The sequence below is a fragment of the Diprion similis genome, chromosome 2 (genome assembly GCF_021155765.1).
Source record: "Diprion similis isolate iyDipSimi1 chromosome 2, iyDipSimi1.1, whole genome shotgun sequence".
Classification (NCBI taxonomy): domain Eukaryota; kingdom Metazoa; phylum Arthropoda; class Insecta; order Hymenoptera; family Diprionidae; genus Diprion; species Diprion similis.
Genome location: NC_060106.1, coordinates 21225264 through 21250047, shown reverse-complemented (window position 1 = coordinate 21250047; position 24784 = coordinate 21225264). Strand labels below are relative to the sequence as shown.

General features: G+C 35.2%; 1 protein-coding gene across 6 annotated transcripts in view; it reads right to left on the bottom strand.

The window, feature by feature from the left end:
- Positions 1-24784, bottom strand: part of LOC124414733 (hepatocyte nuclear factor 4-gamma-like) — a 41128-nt gene that overhangs the window by 4089 nt on the left and 12255 nt on the right. For 2 of the 6 annotated variants that reach the window (XM_046895775.1, XM_046895793.1), the window contains exons 3-6: positions 1259-1460; positions 834-928; positions 563-699; positions 99-372 (exon numbers count right to left, since the gene is read on the bottom strand). In XM_046895775.1, coding sequence (XP_046751731.1) covers positions 99-372; positions 563-699; positions 834-928; positions 1259-1460 — 708 coding nt within the window. Of the gene's footprint in view, positions 1-98; positions 373-562; positions 700-833; positions 929-1258; positions 1461-6625; positions 6628-8036; positions 8129-13602; positions 13729-19614; positions 19929-24784 lie in introns of those variants that run through there. The other 4 variants (XM_046895801.1, XM_046895810.1, XM_046895818.1 and 1 more) reach the window with 4 other exon arrangements.

Below are 24784 nucleotides of genomic sequence, written 5' to 3'. Positions count from 1 at the left end.
AGTAATAATAGTAATAATAATAACAACAATAATAATAATATATATGTATATAATAACGCACGCGCGTGGCGCCGTATTTGCCCGGGAGCTTTACTTACCAGGACAATTTTTTGTTATTACGCAATTATTGCCTAAGAGAAGAACGTCCTTGAGGTGCATGCTGCGCCTCGCAACACCGAGGAGAAGGTGTTCACCGGCATGGGCCCTCAGCAAGGCCACCTGATCGTCCAAACTGAGCTCGCTGAAGGCCGGTATGTATTTCGCCCATTCGACCAAAATTAATAGCTGTTGTTTCATGCTATCGCAGACGTCGTTTATACTCGCTACTTGCTTGGTGCTCAGATCTGCCTCGCTGTTCGGACTTCCGAGCTGCTGCGAAGTCATTTTATCAAAATTATAAATAATATCAGTTTAAGGAAAAAAAAAAAAAAAAAAAAAAAAAAAAACATAAATCGCGACTTTTTTTTTTTCCTTATTTTTTACCAAAATTTCTTCCAACCGATGCGGATAGAATTATTTTACTTTTCTCCTAGGTTTATGTGTTATACCCACTACTACTAACCTCTAACGCTGCGCCAACTTGACGGCTGAGCATCTCCGCATTCAGAAGCGAAGCAACCGACAAACCGCCGCCCCCGTTTCCTTGCTCCTCGTAGCTCGGCCTTCGACAGCTGATTCGGTCTCTTTCGTTTTGAACGGCTGTAGAAAAAAAAAAGAGAAAAAAAATTGTGCGAAAAACTTTAGTCAAGTTATAGTCGAATTTAAAAAATCATTTTTGCCTTTCCTTTTCTCTTCTTGCTTTCTATATGTATAAATCGTAGAAAATTAATTACCTTCTTTCTTCATCCCGGCCTTGAAACATTTCCTCAGTCTGCAGTATCTGCACTGGTTTCTCTTGTCTTTGTCCACCACGCATGCTCTGCTAAACCTGAAACGCAACACGATGTATAAATTTCAATTTTCACAATCACACCTATGGGAAAAGGTAACGCGATGGTTGGTTTGGATGTAAAACCAAAGCAAAACGAAACAAAGAAAAAGAAAGAAACCACGTGATACGAACAAAGCTCCAACTTCTTTGTAACTCAATTTCAATTAATCTGCTGTAAACGAAAGACTTGTTACCATCTGTTTGGCAAATTTGTATTATTATACTTAAGTAAAGTTTATCGATGATCCGATTGCAGACACAATTTATTCGCGTGTATATTCATTTGCGTTTTTATTTAATTCCAACTTGTGTAACGTCTTTGCATACCTGCACGTGTAGAGGTGATTTTTTCTCACAGATCTTCTGAAGAAGCCTTTGCAACCGTCGCACGATGCTGCTCCGTAATGTTTCCCTGTAGCTCTGTCACCGCAAATCGCACAGTGCTGGGACAAAACGCCGGCTACACCGGTTCCTGGGAGGCCCAGAATCGGCCCACCAGCTCCTCCAGCCCCCATGCTCAAATCCGCGTCTGTAATGCAGAGGTAAAAAATTAAAAATTGAATCTAATCCGTCCTACTGTAAGTCGTTCGAAATTTATGAAACTAAATTATCTCGTGTAGAATCATGATGGATGAATTTTTTTTCCTTCGTGTTACGTATAATTATAGTTTTATTAAAAAGAATAAGAAAAAAAAATATATGTTTATGTATATATATATATATATGTGATGGAGATTAAACGATTTTTGTTTTTCTCCGTTACACCCTCTTTTTCTGCTGCTCTTTCGGTGTTTTGCTTTTATTCGGTGCATTTTTTTCCTCTCTCTGGAATCTTTCGGGTCGCGATAAGCCGTCTCGTTATCATCTTTCAGACTCCAGCTTTGGGCGGTATTTCTATTTTACGTTTGACCGTAGCTTACAATGTTCAATAATATATGTATATATTTTCGTCACTGCGTCTGCGTATATTTTTGTTATCCACGACTTTTATTGGCATTGCAGATAAATTGAAGAATTAATTTAAGAGAGTAGAATTCGAGGTTTGGAAATGTGAATTTTATTTCTCTGTTTTTTTTTTCTCTCCCTCTCTCTCTCTCTTCTTTTAAACACAACCGAGGCTAATTGATACTGAATTTATAATTAATAAAACGGCACGCCGGATAAACAATTGATGCGCGATGTGAATGAGAAGTTTTGTAAAAACAAATTTGCAGACTATGAAAGTTGCCTAAACGATGAACGTACACGTACGTTGCGTTGGTTACGTTCATCCACGCCCGGTTTAATAAAACTTGCTGTGGAATTACTAGCAGAGTCGTTAGAGTATTCTGTAATCGTCGAAACCTGAATCTAGGCGAAAGCGAAAGGAAACAGCCGTAGAATCGCGGGATAAATTATATCTGATCTCGAGAAAAATACGGACGACCAGTAATATGTAAAATAATAAACTAAGTAAAAAAAAATTTGACCGAATTAGCTGCATTAATTTAATTAACTAACAATTAATACATATTTCCAAATTTTTCACTGACTTTTTCAAGTAGTTGAATTTTTATAACTCGACTATGTTCAACGGTAAAATAATTCTATTTTCAAATTAGTTAAATTTTAAACTTGAGAAACTACAATTCTTTCTACGAAATTGCTTATTTATAATAAATTTTTTTATAATTCACATCTATTTTCAACACTTGATATGTAACTAATTCTCATTGCCAAGCAGGATCTAGAGGCAGAGCTGTAATCTTAATTTTGATAGATTAGACTTCGTTCGCTTCAAACGTTATCGCTGAATATCTTTTTTATCCTTTTTTGTTTGGTTTTTTTTTTTCGTTTTTTTTTTCCTTGTCTTGCGTTTCCCATTTCTCATAATTTTTTCTTTTTCTCTATCTCTTTTTCGCACGTCATTACGGATCGTTGCGAGATAATTTTCAAGGTCCCGATTCGTCGTACCTAAGCTACCGCGTATAGCACGTATTACATATTATGTACAGACTATTACTGTATCATGTATAATGGATGTACCTATCTAGACGCGTATCCTTATCCCGTATGATAATTTGTTGGTAATTTTTACTTATTTAGTTATTTATTTTTTCCCCCACACGTACGTAACTGTTTCAGATTAATTCGGTTACACCTTGTCGCAGTGGTTCAACTTTCATTAAATTCGCATGGATTTTAATCTATTTTAAAACTTCCTGAAATCGGATTCTCAAAATTCAACATGGTGGACGAAAATTTCAAATTCAATTTAATTCGGTTTTTAGGGTCGCTGATTATATAAATATATATATATATATGTGGAGTTAAATATGTATATTAGGGTGACGCAAAAAAACCGACTGTTTTTTTTTTTTGAGTCTCGTATGACAAAATGTTAGTTTTTGATGTTTTAAGAGCCCACTCCAAAAGGCAGCTCAAAAAAAAAAAATTCTAAGAGGTCGCTTCAAATTTTTTAAAATGTCAACAATCGTCAAAAAATTAAATTAAAAAAATTATATTTTCAGTATTTTGTTTGATTTTTAATTCATGTCGTGGTGTATTGTTATCGATTCTTTCGTACTAAATTGAAGAAGAAAAATTTATGAAATTTTTATATGAATATTAAAAGGTCGTTCGAAAATATCTAAAGAAATGCACCAAAAAATTGAAAAAAAATTATTAGCGACCTTTCAAAATTCAAATTTTGAACTGAAACTTTCGGAAACTTATTTTTATTTTTTGTCTATAAAATTATACCGTAACGAAAAAAAAAAAAAAAAAAATCTATTTTTGACGATGTCTGACGTTTTAAAAAATCTGGAGCGACCTCTTAAAAAATTTTTTTTGATCTGTCCTTTGGAGTGGGCTCTTAAAACCTCAAAAACTAACATTTTGTCACACGAGTCTCAAAAAAAAAAAAAAAATGTTCGGTTTTTTTTTTTGCGCCACCCTAACGTATACATTATTCTATCTACTATTTATTATTTTTTTTTTACATCCACCATACGCAGCTCATTTTAAGTCTAGTCACTTCTGTCCTATCTTTGGGTATATCAGTTTTAATTTCGAAGGTGTAATGATTGATAGCTGGTTAATATATATATATATATATATATATATATATATATGTATACATATGTGAAACCTCTTCTGAGTTCAGCGATATGTGGTGAAATTTATATTATATTATATCGAGATCAGATAGTTGAGCGATTATGGATAACGAGTTGTTATATCACATTACGTTAGGTATACGGTTCATCGAATAATAATATAATCCAGATAAAAATCCAACTTCAAACTGTACACGTCAAGTTTCTAGATTCTTTCAAATCTTTGCGTAACATTGTAGATTGTAGATCAAAAACCTTATTATCAGGTTGGATATAATATGTAATCAGTTTATAATGAAAGATTTGATACGTGTTGAAAAATTTCATCGATGATAATAAAAGCTATTAATCGTGTAGTGAATATACTTGAAGATTTATATAATAAATTATCGAATCTTATGTGTGTAAATAATCGATTGAAATAATTATTTACATACGAAGCGTTTTTGTTGGTCGTTTGAAAAAAAAAAAAAAAAAAAAAGTTTACAATCAATTCGTATATACGTGTACGCAGTGTATTCGGAGGACTTCGAAAGCCTTTTATTTACGAAAATTATTAGGCACTTGGTTAATTCAAGAGTTTCTTGGATTATACACGTGGTAATATATGTTTATATATATATATATATATATATATATATATATATATATATATATATATATAGGTATACACACATCAAGCAATGACGATGGTAATGTAACGCGGAGTAGCCGGCGAGTAATAATAACTCACGAACGTCACGCGGTAAAATTTTAATTTCAAAAATCTTACACCTCTTCGTTATGTTAACATTTGGGAATTATGATCGCAGCGTTTCCGCAATTATCCTTGAGCCGCATGCTGATTATCGTTGTACAAGTTATTATATAACTCTTGAGCATTTCTGATGGAATCGTATTTGCGCTTTTTTGCCGCAGGTATTCCACGCCAACTCGACCATCTCAAAATCATTTCATTTTTTTATTTTCCTAACATTCTACTCGGTAAAAAACGCGACACGAATTTTTTTCAAATTTCTTTAATCCATCGTTTATTTTTTATGAATATTTCAAGTCGATTGCGAATTCCCCTTTTTAGAAATATGAAAATATTCTCAATGATACAGTGAATGACACTAAACATTCCGCGTTAAGGAAAACGTGGGCCGAATGTTTTTTATATTTTTTTTTTATCACCACCTAATTCGAAATTAAAAAATTTTTAGAAATGGGCATTCGCGCTTCGACTTAAAATATTTGTAAAAAATAAACGGTTGATTGAAAAAATTTGAAAAAGAATCGGGTCGCGTTTTTTACCGAGTAGAATGTTAGAAAAAACGTGAAATGATTTTGAGATCGTCGGGGTTTATAACACTGGTCGAGTTGGCGTGGAATACCCTATGTATAATAATACATATGATATTGTTAGGTCATTTAACTTTCGAAATAGTAATTTTAACAATTTAACGAGCGGTGCTTGATTTTCGACTTTTTTCTTCCTCTTCTTTAAACGCGATCTCGTTGCGAGGCTCCCAGAAAAATAAATCCGGGAAAAAAGTTTAAACAATCGATAGAATAACAGGAGAAATTAACGATCTACGAAAACGAATGAATCTCAGGTTCTCGATCTACCGCGTTTTCACTAATAAAAATCTAAACAACGTTAAGCAAGGATTTATAATATCATTTATAATAAATTGTGAGTTTTTTGGGGCCGCTAATTTCGAATTTGAAATCGGATTTAAAAATTTTTAAATGGCGGATCCAACATGATGGAATCCGCAGAGAAAAATCTGTCTAAGAATTTTTTAGAGTCGCTGATTACGAATCCGAAATTATCATAAGAGTTTTTTGACCGAGTTCAATTAAATTTGAAATTTTCATCCACCACGTTGGTTCCGTTATCTTGAATTATCAAAATCTAACTTCAGATTCGTAATCACTGATCGGGAAAATCAAAGAATACCATCTTTTTATAAAACTTGCCACAGCATAATAACACGCGATTCAAAAAGTTAAGAATCTGATCGATATAGATATACTCGTTTCCTAATCTCCGATAATAATCAAAAACCTAACCTTAACTGTCGTAAAATGTGCCCAAAATCTCAATTTTTCAATTCCTAATAAATAACATCCTTAAGAATATTAATATTTCAAAAAAAAAAAAAAACGAGTGATTCCCGGTAAAAATCATTTACCTGAATTCAATATTTGTAAACACATTACGCAATTTTTTTTTTTTACATCTCTCATCTCGTTTCGCGCATACACGTGACGAAAAAAAGAGAAAATGAAAGTAAAAAGAGGCGGCATCGGCGAGGGAGGGGTGGGGGAAGGGCGGGGGGGGGGGGGGAGGAAAAGATCGCACGAAAAAAACTATAATCACACTGATTCGATGACTGAGTTGATACAATTCCGCTGAGTCGCGATGACGAGTGAGAAACCGCTCTTCTCATGACGTAACGCCGCCGTCAACGCCTGCAGGCAACTTCCGACGTTCCTCGTAAATACGTACAACAACTACGTGCATCGTACATACGTGAGATGCCGGTTGTATCTATATATATATATATATATATATATATATATATATATATATATACATATTTATAACGTCTATGTGTATAAAAAGTTGCGTATATGCAAGCAGAATGTAATTATTACACTCGCGTTTTCATAACTTTTGTGATTAATACATATGCTGTGCAAGCGTTATTCGGAATAAGGATGTTTTCCAGTAAAAATATAAGAGATTTTTATTTTTTCCTTTTCCTTACTCCTCCCTCCCACTTCCCTCCATTCCTCATCCCATCTTATCCCTCTTCTTTTAAACATTATATTTTCTTGTTACGCGCTCCGTCATTTTATATATGTATGTACTCGTAATTTCGACCTGTTACTATTGTTGTTGTTGTTGTTGTTGTTGTTGTTGTTATTATTATCTCGAAACGAATTTTTTCCCATCTTTCAATTCAAATTTTGACGAATGTCAACGGTTATAGATATAGATATATTGTATATTAGGGTGTGTAAAAAAAAAAAATTTTTTTTTTTTTTTTTTTTTGATTTTGCATCGGTCCACACCCGAAATAGTTAGTTTAGGTAAAAACAAAAATTCTCGCAAAATATTGGCATTGTCGATCGAGCGGCGGAAGATCGGGCGCATTTGATTTTTCATGTTTTTTTTTTCCCCCCCCCTTTTTAACGAATTTATGATAGATAGTAAAAAAAAAAAAACTTTTTCTCACTCAGATTTCAATTTTTTTTATTCAATATTCACACAATTTCCATTAAATATGTAAATAGAAGGTGATTGAGTGTAAATATTAATAATATTAATAGTCAATTGCTTGGTATTTCGATAAATGTTTTTTTTTTTTAGTGTGTTTTAATTGAATAATAATAATAATGATAATCAGTTGAAAAATCGTTAGACGTACCTATTAAATATCAACTAAAGAGTTAAAAAATTAACCCACTAGCCGTTCTGAGCCCTCCCCCCCCCAGAAAAAAATGCTTACTAACAATTATCCATAAAAAATTTGATGAAAAGGAGAAAAAAAAATCAAAAATCAAAAGAGAAAAATCAAATGTGCCCGATCTTTCACTCAACCGACAATGCTCATCTTTCGCCGGAATTTTTGTTTCTGCCTAAACTAACTATTTCAGGTATTTCCAGTTGGAAAATCGAAATTTAAAAATTATACATATGTATATATATATATATATATATGTATAATGAAACGACGTTCGCGAAAACAAAGTGTCACAGCTGGGAGAAATATAGAGAAAGAGAATGTCGAAAATGCGGAGGATCAGATGAATTGCTACTAATTTTTTCTCCCCCCCCCCCCCCCCCATCCCCCCCCAGCGCTTTTCACGTATCACGTATCACGTAAGTATCTGATTAACGACGAGTCACAAAGTAACGAATAAATCGAGTAATCGCGGCCTCTGCAACGCTCACTTCATCAATTATTATTACCACCTCTTTTATTCCCATACGTATATATGCGTATACTTACATAATTATATTGCCGATTATGTAAGGTAATTCCGGTGTTTGAAAAGTCGCGCGTAAGTAAGAGAGTCGAATATGCATACATGTAAGCGAATTCTATGTACGCACATTTCGTCATGAAAATTATTATTTTTTTTTTTTTTTACAAATTTTCCACACGCAGTGTTATATTCGTTCCTAATCTAACACATAATCGCGTACATACATACATACATACACACACACACACACACACACACATATGCACTGTAAAAATTAGAAAGTGATTTATTTTCGTTTTTTTTTTGTTTTTTTTTTTTCTGATTCGTGTTTTTTTTCTCTCTTGGTTTCTTTCTTTTTATACAAAATAACGATTTATCTTAGATATTCACATAGATTTATCGCATGTTATATATTATACTTTCAAAAAGCGTCGTTTATTACGCTGACGCACGTATAATATTCGTTTAATATCTCTCATAGAGGAGTTCATCTTTTGGGTTCTTTCGCTTTTCTGTGTATACACGCATCCTGTGTTACTCGGGGTTTTTTTTTTTTTTTTTTTTTTTATTTTCTTTTACCTCTATACTTTTACATTCATTTTCTAGGCACCTCAAGAGACACTCACGCGCGCGGTAACGACGATTGTATAATCCACAGTAAAGGTGTGTATGAAAGATGCTGTACACAAGCAACGCGGGTTCGTTATATTATTTTTGGTCGTTTTATTATACTCAGAGAGAGAGAGAGAGAGAGAGAGAGAGAGAGAGAGAGAGATAGATAGAGAGAGAGAGAGAAAGATGGAGAAACAGGCAAAATGCGGTAGGTATAACGTCTATATACATATATACTTACAAAGGTATATCCATAGCTGCATTGAACGCAGCGAGAGATCGAGATAAGCGGATAAATAAATATATATATATATATATATATGCATAGATATATAACGTTAAACACACGGGAAACTGAGAAATGTATAAGGAAACGAAAACTGGTTTACCCTACTGTATTTATGTTTCGGTAATTGTTATTACGCCATTGCGATTCGGCGAAGTGATAATTTCCTTATTCTTCTATTCCTGAAAATATTGCACGCGAATAATAAACGAGAATAATGTATGTATAAACCTAACGAATATCTGTCGATGCAAAATATGATCGGTGCGTTTTTATTTTAGGTTTTTTTTTTTTTTTTTTTTTGGGGGGGGGGGAGGGGGGAGGGGGGGAGGAGTTTATTCGTTATTATCGACGAATTTTCGTCACGTCGAGTTGTTTCTATTATCAATTACTTTTTATTATTATTTTTTCCTTTTACTTTTATCCGGAATTCGTGCGGTTAATGGTCCGTATCTAATGAATGAATTATTTTCAATACTACGAACGAACGATATTATATTATTTAATACAGTGTCACGATGTTGTAAAATTAAACCGAATTCGAATACTTTATATCATACATAGTATATGTAGGTATATCTAATTCATATCGCCTCGTATGTATATATATATATATATATATATATATATATCAATTCAAGAGTAAAACCTGCCATTGAGTACTTGCTTTTTTTTTTTTTTTCTTTTCATCTTCTCATTATTATTTATTTTTTGTTTCCAAATTTTTTCCAAAGTTATAATAATAATAATAATAATAATAATTTAAAAAAACTTTGACGAGAATTTGATGCAACTCTTCATTATTCGAAAAGTATATAGAAACACGTATTCAGATTATTGAAACAGCCACGATATGAATATATTATCTATTATACGAATGTTTATACCGCAGGGTTTTGATTACGAAACACTTGAGGTCCGTGTTATATGTATATGTATACGTATTATACAGAAAACTTAGAAGATTTAAGGTGTGTAGAGTATATTTTACCTGAAACGCCCGCAGAAATTTTGTCTTACTCAATTCGAAAAACCCGACGTGTGTATATACATATATGTGACGGTACGTGACACGGAGATTAAGACGAGTATTAATAATACGATCTGTGCCTTCGGGCGCGATTTTTACTTTTAGAATACTTATATACAGGGTGTTTAATTCATTTATTTAAGATTGTTGTAAATTCGAGTTCGTCGGTAATTCACAGATATTATCTACGTGTTATTTTTTCAACGTATATTCTTCGTTTTATTCGCCAATCGTTTGAACGAATAACGTTTTTAAAATACCGTTTGTATCATTGATTAATTTCCAATTTAAAGAGGGAGATGAAAATTTGCTTTCTTTTCGTTTCATTTTTTTTTTTTTTTCGATCTTTCTTCTTCTTTTCAATCTTTCACGATTATTTACTCTTACTTTTTGTTCATTCGTTAATTTTCTTTCCTCTGTCATCAAACTTATACACTCGATAGTTGTAAAGAAATTCTTTTTTGTTATTTTTACAAATCAGAAAAGAATCATTCTTTCGAATTGTCGAATAGATGGTTATAAATTTTATATTTTATAAATAATATTTATATCTCGTGCACGTTGTAACGAAGTGAGATTGCAACGTCGTCGTGTCATGAACGATCAGACGCAGTCTCTTTGTCGTTATACCGCAGAATTGACTCATTATTCATTTGTTGTGTCATAATTCACAGCAATGCGGCACGTGTCATTGAAATGAAACTGCATTTCCTTTTGTCAGATGAATGAACATTCTTATATTCTACATAAACATGTATAATACACGATTGTGTGGGTATTATTATAGCCGCGATCGGTTAAATCGGTTCAATTACTTCGAATCTACGTGCACATATATCTATATAATGTGTTTGTATATATATATACGGTGCTCCGCATTTAAACAAACATGACAATCGCACCTTATTTGTAAATTGATTTGTGAGTAAACAATTTCCGCGAAACTTTGTCAAGCGTTAATTTCACGCGTACACGTTACAACGAACGCAATATCGTGCAGGTGCTGCGGAAAGAATAATTTGAGGAAATGATTTGTACAAAAAAAAAAACGAAACTCTTTAGGGGATGGTGGAGGGCAAAGTGGGACCCCGTTAAGAAAATAATACCTAAAATTAGAATAAAATTTTTTAGTTTTCATACGAACAATTATGTTTAATTATTATCTAACTTTCTCGAGAATAATTAGTCAGAAATTAAAGTTCAGAAAATTATTTCACTTTGACGAATTTTGAGTAAATCACAAATTGAAACGTCTCGCGTTTTGACCTGTGCAATTACTCGAGTAAATCATTTCCGAATAATTCATATTTAATACAAAGTTAAGGTGGTTAATTTTATCCCTTGTTATTTAAAAAATTTCAGGGGTCCCATTATGCCCCCAAATTTTTTGAGGTATCAAAAATTTTAAGGGGCCCACTTTGCCCCACCCGCCCCTAAATATCGGTAAAAACTCGTTGATACTCGTGGAAAATAACATATGTATGTAAACATGTTTGTTTGTCTGTACGAATTGAATTTCGGAGGAGATGTGAAATGGGAATAAAAAAATCGTTCCTTTATATACTAATTCGAACGAGAGAGGCGAGCATGATTGCATAAAATTCCAACACGGATATGGTAAAGACAAACGTGCTGTGATTCGTACAGAATGACGGAATTCCAGCTGTTTTAGAACTGATTCAAATATTTGCCCTTAGCACACACGTGCATGTGTCGTTACTATACAAGTTACATACGTGTAAAATGGCGGATATCTGTTGATTTTCATAATTAACAAGAATCAAGAAACCGTACTATTTCCTCGGTAAATACGCTGCACAAACCGATAATGCAAATAACGTACTGCACAGTCTGTCTGTATAACTTGTAGCGACAGACACTGGCTGTAACACGTGTGTCATGCTAATATTTCGCAATAAATTGACAGTCTCGTTTCTTCATTTCTTCTTCAGATTTTCCACAGTTTCAACGTGCCTTTCATAAATTCTTTCACAAATTACTTGACGCGATAAGAGAAAAGAGGCAAAAGAACAAGAACAAGAACAACAACAATAATAATAATATTAACAATTTCTGTATCTCTTGCTCACGAGAATCGAACAAAAATCATAATTATAGGATTCATTTCGTTATTTCTACGTCTGTTTCCATGACAAGCTTCGTTTCTTTTTTATTATACCCTTTACACAGACGTGAGTGTAATTATTATACTATAATAATTTTTACCATATAGTTGAACAAACGTATAACGTACATTATGTGTGTTTTTATGTACGTGTATATAACATATATCATATGTTAAACGCGCGTACAACTTGCGTCAGTGGTTAAGAGGAAACGCGTACTGATGCTTGTGTATTGTATGTTACAACGTGTCTGCATGATTCTGAGTCATTGTCAGTTTCTGGTTGTTATAATAATCTATAACTCCCGTGGTTTGGGAAATAATTGACATCCGGTTTTAATGAGTTCTCGTTACGTTATACCCCAACACGCACATACATATATATACATGTATGTTACACACTGTAAAAGTGTCCGGAAGTTGGGTTTGTCTGACTGCATGACAAGAGAAATGACCGTTCATGTACATAATACACTTCTGCAGAAAAATAATTTCTCTCTCTCTCTTTCTCTCCGTTACGTAGAAATGATATTTGTAATATTGAACCAGAGCAGTTTTGCGAAATTAAATGAAAATCATGACGTGTATTATAAGTATAATGATTAAACACGAGTATTAACCACCCATGGAAAAATATTGGTCGATGCAGTGGAGTACGAGCTTGGGGGAAGGTCAAGTTTTCTATTTACTTGGATTAATTATTATTGTGCAAATAATTATCATAGTCAAACAGAAACCAGGTGAATATTCCTGTGGTATGATCGGAACCTCGTCTTTCGTACGTTGTAACGTATATACAGTATAATTTACCTGAGGAGAAAAATAGCTACAGGGATGAGCGTGTCTGTTTATATATATATATATATATTTATTTAAGTGTAATTAAAATTGGAAAGCAGATGGGCATAAGGTGACCATAAACACCGCGCAGGTGACAAAGATTGATGGATCCCTTGGATTACACCGCGTTGTAGTAAGACAACTCTTATACAATACGCACGTAAAACGAGTTCCACACTCGTCGCATTGAATGAAAATGTATGCAAAATATTCTCGAGGAATAAACTTAGCGCAGACGGTTTTAGTTGGCTGGCCGAACATTATGCGCACCATGTATATGCATCAGCCATGCGTTGTAGGTTTGCATGGCAGCGGGCAGCGTGATTCGTCGCATTCTAGCTGATAACTCGAATCCTCGATCGCTACTTGCTTGCTCGAATAATGATCACGTGCCGATGCGCGTAATATTATAATTATCCGCGTGACGTTATATACGGTAAAGAAGACGAATTTTCCGTCTGTAACAACAATTTACTCGCCAAAGACACATTGTCAATTGACATTTGCAAGTTAATTATAGACTTTCGTTTAACGCGCTCGTAAGTTGTTGTTTTACTTTCTTCTTCGATGAGAATTCTTATCGTCGTCATTACCTATAACGTTGCTGTATATTTATGTACGAACGCGCGTTCTGTTACGAAATTTGTTTAATTATAGAGAAAGAACTTCACGGAAGTGTGTAGAAATTTTACATACCTGACAATCCCATTTTTCTCTTTATTGTTTTTCCGGATTTGTAATATAGGCGTACTGCACAAGATCGATAGAATTTTTATTTGATTATATTGAAATTTGTTTTTAATAGGCTCGCCAACGTGGACTATTTAGCCGGTTATTTTATTATTATTATTTTATTTTTTTCTTTTCTATAATAAATCCACACTTCGAATCGTTCAATGATCACCTATAACGAACGTTCGGAAATTTTAACTTTCATTTTATCACCGTACGTATCATGTTTGAAAAACCACGAACACTGCGACATTTCACATCACCTTATACATCGTCGCGAATCCCCTTTACACAACGCGTAATATATAATTTTCAATTTCGCGCGCAGGGATTTCAAATAGGAAGTAACGCGCACGCGCGATCGTCGTTTCTTGTCCACGGATAACAACTAACTGTCACTTCGAAGCGCAAAATGCGACCAACTTCACGACGTTGCGTCGCTACGCAAAATTCAAATTATACGAATAATGGCGCGTTGGATTTTGAAGCTCGTTTCTTTTTCTTCTTGTTTTCCTGCTGCTGCTGCTGCTGCTGCTGCTGCTGCTGATGTTGTTGCTTCTTCTTCTTCTGAAGCATGTCAGATGTAAACGAGTGTTGGACGACGACTAGCCTCGCGGCCCCGCCGCCACGCTTTTGCCTGGAGGGGATGGCAAACAGACCGACTGACCAATCTACACTCAAAGATTAGACTCGAGCTGACCGTCGCGTCGAGACACTCACCAGAACACACCGCTCACGTTCACTCGACAACTTGGAAGTGTCACACAACTGTGTTACACCGTAGCCCGCTAAAAGTAGGGACTCCGCGGTTTTCCCCCGCCGTGTACTTAACGTTTTACTCACCTGCTTGTTACGATGCTATGAGAATCGGCAGTCAGCGGCGGCGTGTATCGATTCACATACTGGGAATCGAAACGATTAGCGTGAATTTCTTCTTTCTTACTCTTTATTTCTTGTCCTTAAATATCATCGGTTTACTAACGAGGTGAAACCTCTCTCTCTTTCTTCACAGAATCAAAATGGCCGCTCTTCGTTCGCTTGAGATTTTATTTTGGTTCTACTGTCATTTTTGACACTCGCTGATTACCGAGTGACGTCAAACACCGAACTGGACAATGGCACGAATAGTTTGCGCGCAATTTTGCCTCGTAATAATGCGAAAAAATTTGACATTTCAGGATGCCAAATTATTTACTAGGCGAATTCTTCTCTATCGGTTACTGCCTGTCATTCACCCTTTAATACCCACTTGAAACCATCGTGCAGACTCTTCGATCAAACGATATTGTAGCAGATAAGAATTACTGTATAGATATATCTTGCGCAACAAGCGACAGCTGCGATATATTTTTAATTTGTTGTCTTATCTGCGGGGTTAAGTTTTTCCTCTCTTTCACTTTGTCTCAATCGATCACATCTGTGTGGATAATATATATCCATATATCGCGACTTTAAATAGACCGTGACAAATTTCTGTACTGTACATAAATATGCGTGCGTGTGTGTGTGTGTGTGTGTCAAAGACGCGTGACGAGATTATTGCAGCTAAACTTTCCGTTGATCGTTCAACTGGAGACTTAATGTCGGATAATTCACGTTCACAATCAGCGTGCGCGAGTGTGTACAGTGTCCATAATGACTAATTAGGCTAATTAGATGTGAGGTTTTGGGATTAGAGAGCACGTGGATCGAACAGCGACTACATATGACGTGTCATATATTAAGCATACAAGACGATAATCCTGTAGCCGAAACACGAATAGCAATTGTGCATATACCTTCATAATTTATTTATTTGTAAAATCTGAATGTCCCTAATATGGTAATCGATTTTTGATCAGTAAATTTTACCTGCTGTTGCCGGTCATATTATACCTATATGTATATCTCGGAATGATTCTACCTTGTACGAAAAACAGGATGAATGATGTAACAATGTGCTAGTAGTCAAGAGAAGGGTACACTGACAAGAAAAAAAAAAGAAAAGAAAAACGAACGAAATAGAATGACCTTCAGAAAGCCGATGTTGCTTTATCAGCTTTACTCGTTACAATTATATCTCCGTTAGGGTTTACCAAAAAAAAAAAAAAAAAAAAAAAAATGATTAAAACCCGCTGACTAACTCTTCAAACATCGAGCAACTTGTCAAGAAAGGTTTAACGGGATGATCGCAAATGATACAAAAGATAGACACAAACACTGATACGTGTATGTTGTTGTGTATATTGTACGTATAAGGCGTAAATGGGCAAAAGTGTATTATCGCCAAACGTGACTCGTGACCACGTTGTGAATCACTGCTTCTCCTCGCTAAGTACAACCATAATACCCCTTTCAGTGACTGACTTACTGGACATGCGATCCTTGTGATTGCAGTAGGTACCTACATACATACACACAATTCGAAGTGCATACATACGTACGTATCGTATCGTGTGTACGTAGAGGCGTAATTTGCATTGTCTCCGCATGGTGACAGCAACTCATCAGTATCGGCTTTACAAGCAATAACAGCGACGTGTGCGTGTGCACGATGTATAAACGGTTTATGATCGTATTGGGTCTCATATTTTATCGCAAACTGAAAATGAGTCAGGCCGTTTACGTCCGTTTATAACATGCGCCCACTGCTAGATCACACAAACAATCCTCTTTCCCATCCATGCAATATGGCGACCTTTTCCATGGTTGATGCATCCATGGGCACCGGTGCATGAAAAGGTTATTGTTTATTATCGACCCAATTATCCTTAGCTCCAAAATTAAAGAAAAGCTAAAAGTAACGTCTAACTTTCTAGCAATTGGTTTTAGTCGTCAAGAAAGTCAAAACTTGTGTCATGAATTTACAATTCTTGAAAATAAAAGGGTCAATACTTGGTTCTAAACGTGTCAATAACTGGTACACTTATCTTATATACGTTCAAATAAGGAGCAATGTTTAGTATGTGGAGTGGAGCTCGAGTTTTAAGTAAGAAGGACACTAGAAAGGACTCGACGCTTCGGAAGCTCGTTCAATGATGCGTTTATTAGAAAAGATTATCCGGGATCATACTCCAGAATTACTCGAATTCTTGAAAGTTTCTTTTACCATGAAATCACACTGTTTTGAGTCATCTGACCGGGAGTCGATCCTCCATTATGCGTATTATGCACATTTTATGTCGAGCGGATTTCGCATGCGTCACAGAGCTCGAATCCTCCCAATGACGTGGCGCTGCCAGGCGCATATTCGGGAATTGTTTTTCTCAAAACAACGCCAAAGGGACAAACACGGTAATCTGGGCCGGTCAACAACTGGAAGCAACGCACCTGGCTATCCATAAAATCCCTCAAGTCGACCCTGAAGAGCTTGAAATTTTTCCAGGTAAAGCGAGGGTATACCTAACCTATACACATGCGCAGATGTTTATCTTCACCAGTATTTACGATTATTTGATGAGAGTCGGTGACTTCGATGAATGACCTCTTGAGCAACCGCTTTGGACGCTTTGAACCCAGACGGATTATGATGACTCCGTCTTATTTGCCGCTCCTTGTTTACATCCGTATTTTGAAATAGTATTTTCTTTTTCTCGATCCAATACGAAATCGGAGATTCTTTCACGCAGGGTCCATGTGCAGTTATCTATACACCATAGGTTAGTTTATTTCTCAACGTTTTTTTATTCACATTTTAACGTATCACTAGACAAATTTTTGACAAAATACTGAAATAAAAATTGTCGTGAAACCTGGATGAGGTGTCGGTGTGGTATAGTTATTTGGAATAACGTATGCACTATACATAGATAGATACAAACACAATGGCTGACAGGCGTGTACTTGTATGTATGATGGAGATCAGGGAAGGCCAGGCAATGTCGTTTAATGGCTATTGAGAAATAACTAGATATGCATAATGCATGTGCTTAGACGGATCGGATCGGTGGAATCTGAGGCGCCGATTATCACGGGTCCATGGTGGAGTTTATGGTAAAAACGGGGGAGAAGCTCCGAACAAGTTGTGTCTGGGAAAAATGTACGAATGGACAGACAGTCGCAGGGTCGCGAGGAGAACATTGCCAAATTATCCATTACCCGTTAAGACGTAAACATGTTTACATCGATATCTTTGTGCTTCTGCAGAAAAATGGATCGTTTGTGTGCTCGTTTTTACGTTTCATTGAATAAGTGAAACGTATTCGATGTAGCAGATAATTATTATCACTGTAAACAGTATAACGTTGGTAAAATTAACTGCGCGATGAAATCTACTCCTCGCCTAATCAATGGCCGATTCTTAGTTACACGGAAATTTAGAAGATGAATATGACGAAGTGACGGAGGTTAACAAAAATCCAAAACTTTTCAAAAAACACAAAGTCAAGGATACTGGAGATTTTTTTTTTTTTCAGCTTCGTTGCGAATTCAATGCTTTTTTCACAATTTTAATCACCGATTCATTCACACCTCGAACAGCTTAAGGTTATGCAGTACTCCTACCTTTACCGACCGAGCAAACTCACCCTTTTTCTACCTATATTAGACAAACAAACGTCCGTTTGCTCGGTCGGTAAAGGTGGGAGTACCACGTAACCTCAATTTTATTGTACTGACCGAATGATACTCAGAGTTTGGTAAATAAAAAAAGATTAAAATTACCTCGAAGCAAGGAGGAGAAGAAGAGGCTTCGTACCCTTTTCGCTGTCTCCTTCTCTTTTTCTCTCTGTTTCCGTGACGTATTCGCATGTGTATAATACTATCGATACACGAGGCATCGAGACTGACACATAATCGAAAATTGCTTTCACTGTAAATTCGAGCTCTATACATCGAAGGCTACTTATTTCGCATACATACATAGTTGTATCACAACTTCTGTCCTACCACTAACAAAGTACATAATCGCGTGCATGCAACGTGCATGTATACGACGGTATGTATTATAATCGTGTGTTTACACGCCACAGATTCGTAATGGTTCACATTCCTGCACAGACGACACACGGCGGGGATGAAAAATCATGTAAGGCAACGAGAGCAATCACCAGTAATTTAATATCTCAGATACGGTTAAATAGCGCTTTGTAATTGCGACGCACCTATTAATTTGCGCATTTCATCACTGCTGTGCTGTATCATACCTATACCTACATGCATATGAGCGATCAGAGAAAAGCTGCGCTCGCTCAGTTGACTTTATCATTTCGCTTGTAAAAAAAGTATCATACAATCAAGATCAAGCAACCGAAAGTCATGAAATTCATATTTTATATCACAGCTCGTGTTATAATGATACCGTAATCGCGATGAACGAGTAAACAGTGCGCACAGTGTACGTACGGACATGTTATAGAATAATTACCCTGTTATACACCAGCAATTAAAATTAGACAAAGTGTTACCTTGTCTATGAATCTGTAGAGATTATCCTACTTGTTAAATTAATTTTCGTCGCTTGACGAGCCACTTCGACTATTCTACACACATCGTAAATGAAAGTTGTCACTTGCGATCGGTTACAATCGATTCATTATTCCTCTGCTCGTTTTTCGATTCAACAAACTTGTCTGTACATCGATGACAACGAATAGACGGAATGAAAGTATATATCAATAAAATGATCGATAGTCTATACAGAAGTGTAGGAAAAATATGTTAAAATGTTAAAAAGTGTATAAAAATATGTAACTTCGTAAATCGCAGTGAAAAATATGTGAGAAAGAAAAGAACAAAACAAAAGAGAAAATAGTTACCGAAAAGATTCCGTGTAATGAAATAATTCACTGATCATCGTGGATCAGGAAATGCATGACGATGGTGTTTTTTTTTTTTTTTTTTTAACATCGATCAATATTTATTCTAAAATTCGGAAACGCGTCTTTTGAATATCAAAGGACAAGGAAGCGGTTTCGTACGACAAACATGGGTGGGGAAAAGAAAAGAATGAAAAAAAAAAACAAAAAAGGCGGGACATAAAAATTTCACTTCACTTACCACCGAGCATGGTGAAGAACTGTTCGTCAAACCGCATGTTTGCACAATTTCGCGAGTGGCTTATACCCTGTGACACTGTATGAAATGTACCCGTAATCCACCGTAGGGAATAAGATCCGCGTTTTCACTCGTATCTTGCGGATCGTTGAGGACGAGAACCGGTGAGAGGCAAAAACGATAAAAACAAAAAACCAAAACCAAAAACCGCGTGTCTCTGGGCCGCCGTTTAAACGCGGTGATGGAAAGCGTGAGTCGTATGGCAGCCCCGAGGTAGCCAATATTCATTCCACGCTGACTCTGTGGACACACTAGCTCGATCGCCTCAGGAGTTTCAGTTTTGAAAGACTGTTTAGAGCTATGGAGAGGGGACTCGGGGACGTTTTAAACTGATAATCTAATCTCGCATGGCAGCAGCAGCCGGAGAGAAAAAGAATGAGGGAAAGAGGAAGGGAGGGAGGGAGGGAGGGAGAGAGAGAGAGACTCGGGAGATCAGACTCGTCGATGGATTCAGCTCAACTTGTTATTATTATTATTGTATTAGATAATGTAATTACTTACAATTATCATTACGTACAGCGCATAATTGAACGCCGTTTTGTATACCTAATTTTTCAAAAAATTAATTTCTCTATTCTGTATGTTTTCCTTAAAGAGATTTATTACTTTGGAAATTATGCGTTTGTTTTGATAATTATTTAGAGCAAAGTGACAAGAAAAATTCAATCCATTAGCACAAGCCGAAAGGTATCTTGCCATACTTGAGGAGTCGTAATTTTTTTCATTCGAGTGAAAATGAAATTTTTAATTAAAAACGGGATAGCGGTAGAAAATAAAAATCAGGGAATTGTCGGGCGACAATTTTTTCACTCTGGGAAATTCAGGGAATATTCGTAGAGTACTTATCAGAATCAGGGATGTATTATTGGAGAGATATTCATCTTTTAATTGTCGAAATTATTTTGGTTTTATGGGGATAATTGAGGATAGATTAAATATTATGAACGAATTAATAATTTTTCGATTTCCAGTTCGATGTCGTATTTGCTTATTTTTGTTACAGCATTGTCTACGAGTTATTTTGAAGAACATATTTTTCATGGTCAAATTTCGCCTCCTTCGTCATCTTACGTTCGAATTCAAGATCCTCTTCAATTTTTTAATACGATTAAATACGTGTAGAAGAGACGAGCCTCGAGGCTGATCATCGCGTTCTCATGTAACAAAATTGTTTTATTTGTGCAACCGATAAACTACGTGTAAAATATAATAAACATAAGATGCGTTGTGAATTGTTGATAATAATTTATTACGCCTGCGCGTTTTGTTCTCTTCAACCGTCTATTTAATTAAATATTTAAGGGTGAAATAAAGGGAAAAAAAAAAAGATAAAGAAAACGTAGAGGAACTGAACAAACGAATGAATGAGTATTTTTATACCAAAAAATGCAGAATATGGAAGAATTGACGTAGGCGCGTTATAAACAAATATACGTATATAACAGAGTAAGAAATTCGTACGAATAGATGACGAAGAAAACTGGAATTGGGGGGGGGGGGGGGGGGGCACAAAAAATACCGCAGATCGTAGGATTTGGGGGGATTCTATGAAACTGATGGGAGGGGGGATACGAGATAAATAAAAATGACCGTCTCTACGTGCAATAATTAATTAGACGGCGGATAGATTTGCATGAAATTAAACACTCGGGTCCCATTATGCGACATGTCAAATATTAGGCTCGCATAGCCCGCGTGACGAGCATTATTCATCCAATTACCAGAAGTACAGGTAGATAAATACTTTAACATATACTTTTAAAATGTATGCACGTGCGGAGGATAAGAAATTGCCGAAACGCGAGCCTTGAAATTGATTATCGTGAAAAATTGTCGAGAACTAGTTGGTATAATGAGGAGAAGCGTCTTTGAATAATTATAATTTTACCAAATACGAAAATTCACCGAGCATCGCGTATAAAATTGCGTAACAAGCGTATACAAAGTAAATAAATTTCGTATCGTTTTATTACAGTCGATAATATTTTCCAAAATTTTCATATCTTCATTCACTATTTTCACATATTATAATTATTATTTATATACATATAATAACGCACTTTTAACGTTACGCTGTGAATTCTATTGCTTTTTAATTGTTTAGGTATAGAGCGCTGTTATTTTTACACTAAGTAACAAATGAATAATTTTGAAAAAAATAAAAGAACAAAACCAAAAGAAAATTTTTTTTTTTCGAAGTATCAAAGTGTTCCGTGTTATCTCGTTTCGCAAATAATAATAATAACAACAATAACAATAATCATAATATTAAGGCGAAAAAATCATTGCAGTCTGCAGTGTGTATATATATATATATATATTCGCAACGGAACGAACGCGTGTAATCATCATCGTAATCCAGAACTTCTGCCCCTGAACCGCGAGTTTCGTTGTGCAACGTGCATATAAAGTACACACATAAATGAAAAATGCTAGATTTACATACAGACACATGTGTTTAAGCCTGCAGTGATCGATGAGAAGAATTGCGATATTTCTTCTTCGGATCGTTCAGAATCGTTGTGCAATTCCGCATTATACATGCAGCGGGTTTCTAGTTTGCTCTACAAACGAGTCTGGAAGAATTCTGGATGGGAGAAGAAAAAATAAGTAGAAGAAGAAGAAGAAGAAGAAAAATATCGATTGTTCAGTCGGAATGGACATTTGAAATTGATATTTTTTAATGCCACTATTTTCTTTTTTTTATAATCATTTGTAGTCTAAATCCTGAATTTCGATCAGATTCTGCACTGGATTCGGCCGCCATCTTTTATTTATGGGTGAATTTCTTTTTTCTCGAAATCTTCACGACTAAACTTGTAGGAAATTAAATTCCCTCCATTTTTGATCCTGGTAAACAATTTTTTGTCTCACAATTAGATCGATATTTTCTGAATTGAATCGTGAATTAAATATGGCGGATGAAGCTACTGCAGAATCTGGTCGACTTCCCCCGTCGATTTTTTTTACTTCGATGCAGGATCGCTATGCTCGGAGTTTTTCTTATCAATTTCAAAGCTGATAAGTGAAAGGTTCGAACTCCACTTGTTTCATCGATCACCGATCTCTGATCGGTTGGAGATACGATATTCGAGCATATATATATAAAACGGCTTAAATTCGCGGTTGCATCGCATCGAAGATTAGTTGATAGGGGCAAAGTGGGCCCCTTAAAATTTTCGATACCTCAAAAAATTTGGGGGCAAAATGGGTCCCCTGAAATTTTTTAAATAACAAGGTATAAAATTAACCACCTTAACTTTTTATTAAATATGAATTATTCGGAAATGATTTACTCGAGTAATTGCACAGGTCAAAACGCGAGACGTTTCAAGTTGTGCTTTACTCAAAATTCGTCAAAGTGAAATAATTTTCTGAACTTGAATTTCTGACTAATTTTTCTCGAGAAAGTTAGATAATAATTAAACATAATTGTTCGTATGAAAACTAAAAATTTTTTTCCACTTTTAGGTATTATTTTTTTAATTGGGCCCACTTTGCCCTCCACCATCCCCTACATTTTTCTCTGTTGTCAGTTACATCCTGCAATAAACTTTACGCGGATTTTGACACTTTGACAAGGCCGAACAAAAGCCATCGCAGCTGCACGTGCAGATGTGATAATTTTCGAGCCTAATTTGACGGGTCGAATCGACGTAGGTCAGGATTATGAGGTTCCATTCTTGTGGCGTTGAGATTAGATAAGAACCGCGGCCGAGAGAGAGAGAGAGAAAGAGAGAGAGAGAGAGAGAGAGAGAGAGCCAAATAACGATTGACAAGAATTTGTTAATAGTTAACAATCTTACTTGGCTCAACTAAAATTTCATAATAATAACGGAAAATTTTGTTTCACCATATTCAACAATGTAATCGTTTATCAGATATAATCGTTTGTTGACAATAAATAATATCACAAAAAGTCTTTTCTTCGGTGTAGTTTACTGCTCGAATCGCGATTGATCGATCATCAACCTTGTCCGACTTTTTATATAGAGCTTTAAAAGCTGGAGGTTTTTATCGCTTGAGGTTCGAATCGAGATTCAAATATCGAGAGGAAAACACTCGCTTCTTGAATAATATATTATCATTGTTATTTTTTTGATTTTTGTTTTTCTCTTCTTCTTCTTCTTCTTCTTCTGCTTGACAAATTAACCGCGCAACGATCACTCGTATGGAAATAAATTCGACATTTATTACCGCGACGCTTCAAATTTTTGGAATACACAAACACTTTTTCTAGTTTTAAGAGACAAGAAAACTTTTTCAGATCATTTAAGTTTGTAGAGGATGATTTAAACGAGTGGAAGAAAAAATTTTCGTCCATCGTGAAACTGTGCAATTCTAATTTGAACTTGTTAATCGCAATTAACTAATCAATAACTAATTAATCGATCGATTTTCAATATACTGTATAAATATTATATCGTCTTGATAAAAAAAAAAAATTTCATAAGAATTTTCAATTTTATAAGAAATTGAAAAAGTATATAAATTCAAACCAAGTCCGTATGTCGAATAAAAAATCGATCGATATCTAGTATACCGTAGTTAAATAAATATTTCGTTAGATATATTATTGGGAAAAATCTAAGTAATTGTCAAATCGTAGATTTACAAATGATAGAGGCATATGGATAGTATAAAACTCTACATGGGTGTTCAGGAATATGTACAATCTCAAAGTGTGTGTGTACACACACACGGCTAATCAAATTCGAAAACAAATTAGGCCTACTTTTCTCGTTATAATCTATCTAATCGTGTTTGTTATATATCGTCTTATTTACCGCCCTCTTGAGTTTGGTGTACGAGTATAGCATAGAAATTTGAGATAACGGTTTGGATCGGTCATCGTGTGTCAATGTATTTGATAAATCGTTGTGTACTCGCTGATATAATGATGTCTTGAAACTTTTCTATAAATATGTGAGAAATACCTGAACGACGAGCTGATGCAAATACGTAGGAACCGCTTTTTTATCGATTGGAAATCTTTTGGGTATAATAATTTACAAGCGGGGATTAAAGAATGGGCAAATGTAATTGTAGAGTATACTTTTGAAGGTTTTCTTTTAACGACAACTATTTTTACGGACTCTGATTCACGATTTTC